The sequence below is a fragment of the Bidens hawaiensis genome, unplaced genomic scaffold (assembly GCF_021521415.1).
Source record: "Bidens hawaiensis isolate Kalapana, Puna unplaced genomic scaffold, B.hawaiensis_p1.1 tig00051251_1, whole genome shotgun sequence".
Classification (NCBI taxonomy): Eukaryota; Viridiplantae; Streptophyta; class Magnoliopsida; order Asterales; family Asteraceae; genus Bidens; species Bidens hawaiensis.
The window spans coordinates 38,789-48,368 of NW_027499173.1; the positions used below are offsets into that span (position 1 = coordinate 38,789).

The window sequence follows — 9,580 nt, forward strand, 5'->3', positions numbered from 1 at the left end:
TAGTTTATCATACATACCGTCTCTCCGTTTAAATTGTGATAGAAAATGCAAACCGTAGGAATAACATTCTGTTTAGTTAAAATTTAATATGAGTTAATAAAAAATGTTAAAGACGCTAACTGATATGTTATTATGTAAATTATATATACATATACTTTCATTAATAATTATATAATTATGTTAATATAGAAATTAGACCTATTAAAACATGTTTATGCCAAAATCTTAACAAAACAAATCCATTGACACATAACAAATATAAACTAAGAATCAAAAACCAATAAGTTGTTATCAACAAACTAATAACACAATTCTGTCTATCTTAATGATAAGCATATTACAGTTAACTGTCACACCCCAACCTAAGACGGAAATGCCTGGGCGAACTAATTGTCACAGCTCTCAAGGTACTATCATGCAATATTAAAGGTGGCAATATCTATTAGATTTAATTAAATAATCATTTACATAAAATTAACCAAAGTACATAAATTAACTTTAATCAAATAAAACAAAATCAAATATTCTAATTCTTGTATCTTCTTCTCTAGCATGCAACCTAAGTTTTCTTCAAATACAAGCTTGAGAACCACATCACACGACAACCTGCATATGCGTTAAAAATACAATAGGTTTTGTCAACACAATGTTGAGTGAGTATAACACCAGATTTGAGACATTATATAATAATAAGTAAAAGTGCAAACTGTTCCTGTGAGATATACAGATAAGCCATAGCATATAACAGTCAAACAATTATAAAGAAAGCAAACCATAAAGAAAACAAACCATAAAGAAAGGGTTTAACCAATCCATATAAATGGACATTGGTTACCAAGCAAGGACTAAACCGTGCCATAAAAATGGACATCGGTTGCCGAAATAAGCAAGTAGTATTCAAATAAAGCAAGTAAACAAATAGCAAGTTAGGCAAACTGATAAACACATAAGGATAAACAGTTGCGGTTGAGTACTATATAATATTAAAATATATACGAACGCATATGTCCCCAAAATGGTTAAAATAAGTAAAAGAGGGGAGTGAAATACTCACCTGATTGAATGAACAAAATACAAATGAGAATGATGATGAGAAAGATGAACCCTTCGGGATATACCGTCAAGGATTCCTAGTTAAAATAATGTTAAAATGAATTAATTAATAATGACGCAGCGCGTATAATGAATTTAAAGTTTCGATGCGTAACATCCTGTTTTATAGTTTCGGTTAATAAATGAAAATACAAGTTATATTGAGTCGGGCTAGTGTTGGGTTAAATGGATATGAGTTATGGACTTGGGCTATGAAAGAAAGAGGAAGGGACCATGGGCTTAAGCCCATGATCCATAATTATATAAGTCATAAATGCCCATTAATCATTCATTTCACACATTCCATACACCTTCCAAAACACACACTCAAGCTCTCTCTCTAGTTCTCTCTTTGCCTAAGCCGAAACCAAGAAGGAAACCGAGCACTAACCTAAGGTAATGGTAGTATAATATTGTATGAGCTTAAACCCGTTAGATTTAGTCGCGAAACGACGAGCCGACACCTTTAAACTGTTAAAGTCACGAGATCCGGGTGGAATCGGGTATTAACCGAGCAAAAGATGAGCCTAGGGATCACCCTAGCTCAGATTTGGATCAAACGGGACGAAAAACGGTGAAAACGGTGCCGAAACACGTTTTTCCGGCCACCGCCCGGTTTTCCGGCACAGCGGCGCCGGAAATGCGGCTGGGTATTTGAGGATGTCAGAGAATTTTTCGGACATTCTCTGACAAACCCTAACCCTAATTCGTTAACGGAGAATTAACGAACTAGGGGTGATTCGTCAAGTGAATTCGCTAATGAAAGCTTAACTTACTAGCTCTAGTTCGTATCTGATTCGCTAAGGAAAAGGGTAACGAATTACCCGTGATTCGTTATGACCAGTTCATTAGAAGAGATAACGAATTAGATGGACTAATTCGTTATATGGACTGGTTCGCTATGGAATTGATTCATTAAGGAGTCCAGTTCGTTAAAGGGTCCAATTCGTTATAGGAACCAGTTCGCTATGATAAGCCAATTCGTTATGAACCAGTAACGAATTAGAAGTTTAACGAAATGACAAGAACAGTCCCTGGACTTAGAAAAGAATGATTTAATTACAAAGAAGTCATTGGACTTTTAAGTTAGCTAATTAAATAATGATTCAAAATTCTAATGGAAAATGTGTAAAGACAGTTAATGGAATTAAAAATGTGTAACCAGCTCGATCCCAGCCAGGGCTCTACCCACTGGACCCTGCTAGGGGCTGCCGCCCCTAGACCCCGCTGCCAGGGGCGCTGCCCCCGGACCCCCGTTCGTTGAGGGTTATAATTAGACAAGAAACACGAGATGAGTAGTGATAGTTAATTGATGCATATAATTATTATACAGTTAGCCGTGCCCAACTGAAGAAAGGAGTAACAATTAATGGTGAACGTAACCGACTTCAGATGAGTTTCTAGCCCCACTTCCTTGTTATGTATTCGGGGCTGTGTGCATACTCGATGTGATAGTTAATACACTTACCTTAAGTGATAAGTGTATGCCTTATATGAATTATGTAAGATGATTGCTTGACGGTGCATGAACGATCTTCGGATATGGCATGGACCGTCAGGTGGTAGCTAAAGTTATGAATGATATATATGGTGTATGATTGATGTTGAATGAAGTATGTATTATGATGTATGAGTTATATATGTATGGTATGTAAATAGTACATGAACGATCTTCGGATATTGCATATACTACCAGGTAAAGGTTCGATGATAAATTATTATATATGAAAAATGAATGATGTATGTATGTATGAAAAATAGAATTATGTATATAGAAAGGTATGGTATGAAGGTATGGAAGAAAGGGTGACCGGACCCTAATAATATCCGAGGATGGAGGGTAACCGGACCCTAATAATATCCGAGGATGCAGGGTACCGGACCCTAATAATGTCCGAGGATGAAGGGTGACCAGACCCTAATAATATCCGAGGATGAAGGGTGACCGGACCCTAATAATATCCGAGGATGAAGGGTGACCGGACCCTAATAATATCCGAGGTATGTAGGGCGAATGCTCTTTATAACGTAAGGATAGCTATGAATGTATATGAAGGAATGATGGACAGTTTAAGTTTGTAATGCGTACCTTCGGGCACGTATATGTGTATGTAAAGTAAGTTATGTGATTAACTAGAACTCACTCAGCGTAGCTGACTTTTAGTATGCACGCAGGCAAATAGGTTGAGGCAGCTCGCATGATTGAAGACACATGGCATGGAATCGAAGATACTGGCATCTCGAAGAAATGTTGTGATGTTTTAAAGACCATGTTTTATGTTTAAATAACTCTGAATGTTTTATATGACAAGATTTGAAGGTTATGTAAAATGTTATGGTTGAAGTTTTATATTCCGCGTAAAGTTTTAATTAACTCTGATATTAAGAATTGTGTTTATGAGTAAATCCAACACTAAATTAGGGCTACCGGTAACGGGGCCTTACACGATGTGATTCGAGTCATGTTGTGATTAAAATGATTATTGATTGAACATTTTATTTTCTATATGGATTATTATTGTGAGGATTAATATTTTTGATTATCATTTATAAGAAACGTCACTTTTTATTATTTACAAAATTACCTTTAAACTAAAAGTAATATCTATAAAATACTTAAAACAATTTTAAAGAATTAAAATATAAGGTATGCTTAAAATAACAATATATAAATAAATAAATATATAAATTACTTAAAATAATTTGATTAATATAACTTGAGTTATACTCATAATTATTTGAATAAATAAAATAAGAACAAACAATTAATTATGTGTAAATAAATAAATATAACATGGTTTAAGATTAATAAGTATAAGTAAACAAATAAATTAAAATAATAATGTTTAAATAAAAATATACCTTGAATCGTTAACGAAGCTTTAAAGATAAAGTTTTATTTAACGTGTTTAACACGTTTATTATGTTAACGATTAAAAAGTAATATAATATAATATTATATATGTATATATATATATGACGAGTTTGTAAAGACGTTCAACGACAAGAAAAACTTGAGTTAAAAGTGTCGGCTTTTAACAAAATAAAGTTTTATTGATAATTAATATTATTTAATATGATTCTAGAAGTCTTAAAACAATTTACAGCAAAGTAAAAAAATAAAAACCTAAAACTACATCTACCGGGACTAGAACCCATGCCGGTAGCCGGCTTAACGAAGTTAATAAGCCAACACCAGCCACCTGCGTTGGTGTGTTTGTTTATTAACATACAGAAGATGTTAGTTAAATATATAAAGAGATAAATCCAAATTCAAACAAGAACCCTAGAAATTTAAATCAGTCGATTCGTTTGTTCTTGGTTTAATTAACATTGGGGCTAATGTAAAAGGCTTAGAGACGAACACAAATCATACAATAATTACCTGTTTAGTGGACAGATTTATGATGAAAGGCTAACAGCCATTGACGGCGCATAAATGAATTACAATCGATCCTTACGAACTGGTAAGATGCAATTAAACAGATGCTAGGTTTGTCGGGTTCCAGAGGTGATGTATGTGAGTTTAATTACATTATTATGATGTGTGAAAGTAATTCCAGAAATCATATACGATGGGTTCGTTATATAACTAATTACGAATCAATAATATATCAATTTCCTAATTCTAGATGTCGGTGAGGACGCAATACACGCAGTAATGATCTAATAAGATAATTTCCAAAGTTATACAGAGGATTAAGGCTCAAGAAACGTAAACGGGTCATCGGGTTTGATTCCAAAATGGATTCGGGTTCAGAAAGAGGGTATGGATCTGGTTTATTAAAAAAATATATTAATATAATTATTTTTCAGATTTGCATATTGATCCCTGAACTTATTAGATGGAAACATAAAGAGATAAAACTATAGTTTAGGGTGAATTGTGTATATGAATGAAAGTTATAAATATGTTTAAAATAAATAATTAAAAATAGTATTATAACAATAACTCGATGAATGCGGTACTTTATTTGATAAAATAACCTGAACATAAAAGCGGGTCGGATATAATATATGGAAAATCCGAGTTGTTACATTAACAACCTCAAGCATGCACAGAGAGTATAATCAGTTTATAAAATTGTTGAAGACGAACTAAATAGAAAAGCTCGATATTATCACTAAACCCTAAACAACAACATTAAAGACTGTGACTAAAAATCATCTTCGGTTAATATAAATTAGGGCTCAAAAGATTAGAACAGTATCAAATAAGAAAAATAACAAAATTAAAGTATCTCACATAATAGTACTTACATTCTCCATGGATTGAGATTTATATCAAAGAGGAAGAAGGTTTTCGAAGAGATGACTCAATCTTCTGTTCAAATGGCAGGAAATTCCAGAAAAATCGAAGTAATAGAATTCTTGATGATAATTAACAATAATTATATGTACAGAAAATACGGGTATGGGCCTAATGGAATGGGCTTTTTATATTTGATCATGTTAAAAGTTTTTAAAATTAGGCTAAATCTTTAACAAAATTATAGAAGTTAATTAGTAATTTATATTCCTGATTTGTTACCAGGTTAAAATTTAAATTCAGTATTTTATAAAGATATTGATAAATATATGTTACACTTAATTAATAAATAACATTTTTATTAATGTGTAACATTTAGTAAGTTATTATAGAAAATATTTTATAAAATATACTATATATTTGTAATACAAAAATTAAAACGAAACCGTTGTATACAGAATTAGACATTAGACAAAAGTGGAAAAGCAAAAAGTAATTTATTGTTATATTAAAAATGTGTTAGAACTTTAAAAAGTTGAGAAGGAAAAACTAACTTATTTACTTTTAATGAAAAAACACATTTTCGTATTATAAAAATAAAAGGTTATTGTAAATTAAATTATGTTTCGATTATAAAACATAATTGTTTCACATTAAAAGATTAGGTGTATAGAATGTTACAAATTAATAGATTATATACAGACCAAACAAACAAAAGGATTATATTAACAACAATTCCAAAATAACCATATATTAACTTATAAAGTTTATACATAAATACAGATTTCAAAAATCATATGTAACATTTAATATAGGTAAATAAAGTACCAGTTTACACAATGATTATATCTTAAGTTGTTTTCAAACAAAAGGATTATATTAACAACAATTCCAAAATAACCATATATGAACTTAAGTTGTTTTCAAACTCAGACATGAAGCAAGTAAACATTAATTTAATAAAATGAAATCCATACATAAAACAAAAGAAGAATAAATTGTTCAAATAAACCAACATTCAAGCATACCACGTTCAAAAAAACAAAAGAGAAAAACCAAACAAAAAATATCCAAACCTCTCAAAAAGTTAACATAATTCTAAACCGACAAAAATGAAATTGCTCACTTATATTACTTCTCCACTTTAGGAGTTAAGAGTGTTGCACCTTCACATGATTCACTGGTGGTCTCCATCTCCTTAGTAGTCTTAGACTTCATCTTAGTGGCCGACATGCTAGCATCATCTTCAACTTCAAAAACTTCCACCAGTTTTCTCTTAAGTTTATCGTCAGAAGACGTTGACATTCCTTTTGCGTCAGTTGCCACATCCTGAGCATTAACATTTGAACTTGGAGTTTGATTATCTCCAATATCAGAAACCTGTTATTAAAATAGTAAGAGCCAATACACAATCATGTTACACATCTTTCTATTAACTATATTTATACGTTTGAAGTATTATATTAAAAAACATATTCATACCTTAATAGAAACAGAACCGGATGACTGGAACTCAGAAATAGATGCGCCCAATGTAACAGAATTAGAATCTGATTGCTGATAAGACAAAAATGGAAAATCAACATATGTTAGTTGAAATAATTATAAAATTAAATTTAGGTGTTTAAATTAACATTCGGATTATATTATTACCAAACGACCATTAAGCCTTTTCTGTAACTCTTTTATAATATTGGTGTCATCAGTAAGCTTGTTTATACCATAGTCCTCGACATTGTTTCTGAAGTTGAAATCTACAACATCGACCTTAAAAGCGAATATCTTTTCTAATAAACAATCCAATTCAGCAGGGAATCCACCATTTTACACCTTATTCTGTAATAAAATTAGATGACAAAAAAACAAATATAATATTAATCATTGTTAAAATTACAATCTCTTATATAGATGGCAATGTATAAATAATAAAGTATTTTAATTGAAAACAAACCTCATTTTGAGAATCAATCAATTCTTTTGTTGTTTTCTTAGTCAACATTTTAGCATCTCTATCAAACAGAGTTAACGACACAACTCCAGTGGAATCCTGCTCCCTTATTTTGATCTTGAACCTACAAAAGTGTATAAATAGGTAAATAGAAAGAATAACATATGCTTTTAAAATGCACTAATTACACATTTGAATTTGAATTCAATAAATACCTAGGTGTAGGGATAAGACCTAAAACATTGCATCTTACTGTTTTGCATTCATACTCCTTTCCACCTTCACCATTATTTTCCATGAGCTTATGGCTACAAGTATTTCAACCAATGTAATACCATTCCGTATCTGGGCAGATTGCCTTAATTGTACCAAGGATAATGATACTTTTAGGCTACATAATAGTACAAAAGCACTTAATAAATATTCTATTAGGATTGAACGATAATTAGGATAAAATAAAGATTGTAATAATTAACTTACAAATATAATGGTACAAATATCACCGATGTTAAAAAAATATGTTGCTCTCAAAAACTCATCATCAACAGACGACAACATCTTCACCATTATCGGTTTACGAACAGCAACATCATTGCCATTTAGCAGATCCACCAAACTACAACATTTAAAATTTAATGAATTTAGGAATAAGTAACATAATATGAAATTTAAAAACTAAATACATAAACTAAAACAATATTCGTTTAACAATATACCTGTTTTTGTATTCTTCTATTTCAAATAAAAAGTCGTTTATAAAGAAACAGGCAACATTATATCCAAAAGAATTCGACACATACACTTTCTCTAAAAAAATGAAAATTATACAACGACACATTAGTTTAAGTTAGTGACATGTTAAAACCCAAGAAAGTTAAAAACAGTAGACATAGTTACCTTTACCATCAGAACCGGTGTAATACTTAACCCTACCAAACTGCAGTACAATAATGACATGGCCTTCATCAAAATGTTCAATTACATATTTGGAGAGCTCAGACGCATAATTATCCCATGGTGTGAGATACACACAATTTCCACTGAAATTACAAAAGCATTAGAAACAGTCATAAGTATAAAGTTTATTAACAAAAATATGTAATCAAATGTTAGGTGTAATAGTAATACCGTAAATCAGATATCTCTATTGTACGCTTGTTTTTGTCTTTGACGTTTGAAGCATTGCTCTTGAACACATGAACCACGTGACCAATAATATCTAACACAAAGAAAAATAAAAAAATAATTAATTAATAAATTTAATGGAAATCTAACGCTAACATTATAAATCTATTTATTTGCATGTCAGAAAATTATTTTATACCAAATGTCGATTTCAAAGAAATATCTTTATCGATTAGTGATTCAAAAGAAATCATCTTAAAACCAAACAGACGACCATCAAACTCCTGACATGAATTCACAAGTGTGTTTGGTCCCAGCACCAATTTGTTGGAACAGTCAATCACACAGTAGTTCGATCCATTTAAACCAACGCTCGGATTAACTATAGTCAGAGTTGAGCTTTCCTTGAGGAATCTTTTGAATCTAAAAATATCATGTTTGTAAACGGTTGCTTGGATTCGATTCTCTTGTCATTAAAGCAAAAAATATATATAAGAATTACAATTAAAAGTCAATCAATAATTAGATACACATTCATAATTAGATACGTAGATTTTCATCCATGAGCACCATCTCGATCAGAAAATCCCCATTCACATTTTTATTGTCTTATATGGTCCACAGTCTTATAACTCTAACCTTCATAGTTGATGGTGACGTTTTGAGAACATCAATCTCATTAAGCATGGTAAATTTTTGAGCTTCCATTGTCTTATGAATAAATTAAAATATAAAATATTAGAATAAACTATTTGAAACATAAACAAAATTATTAAAAAAGGGATGAGCTTACATTGTTGGAAAATTTTTAATCCGCTATAGTATGATAAAGGCTTATGCGATTAGCTAAATATTATATAGTAGGATGTAGAGAATAAAAATTTTGGTAAACGTATTATGTTTAGAAACTTTCTAAATAAAGTTTGAATATAATTTAAGCGGTTTATTGTAATTCCTTATTCCAAAAATAACCGATTGTATTATTATACAAGAAAAATTATTTAAATATTTAAGGTAACTGAAAACCATTATTAATATCATTAAACCGGTTTATTGAAAAATAATCGATTGAATATATTCAAAATGAAAATTTAAAATGTATTATTATACAAAAAATATTTGATATCAATATTTAAGGTTAATGAAATCAGTTAATATATTCAAAA

The 9,580-nt window shown here is 30.5% G+C and overlaps 1 protein-coding gene across 1 annotated transcript; it reads right to left on the reverse strand.

The window, feature by feature from the left end:
- Nucleotides 1–6,472: 6,472 nt before the first annotated feature.
- On the reverse strand, nt 6,473–9,122 carry LOC143598916 (uncharacterized). The gene is made up of 12 exons (XM_077077005.1): nt 9,054–9,122; nt 8,614–8,698; nt 8,418–8,508; nt 8,187–8,329; nt 8,006–8,096; nt 7,770–7,905; nt 7,625–7,680; nt 7,293–7,413; nt 7,172–7,177; nt 6,995–7,108; nt 6,824–6,898; nt 6,473–6,721 (listed from the first exon to the last, which is right to left on the reverse strand). The coding sequence occupies exons 1-12, from the start codon at nt 9,120–9,122 to the stop codon at nt 6,473–6,475; spliced, it is 1,236 nt and encodes a 411-aa protein (XP_076933120.1).
- Nucleotides 9,123–9,580: the final 458 nt, after the last annotated feature.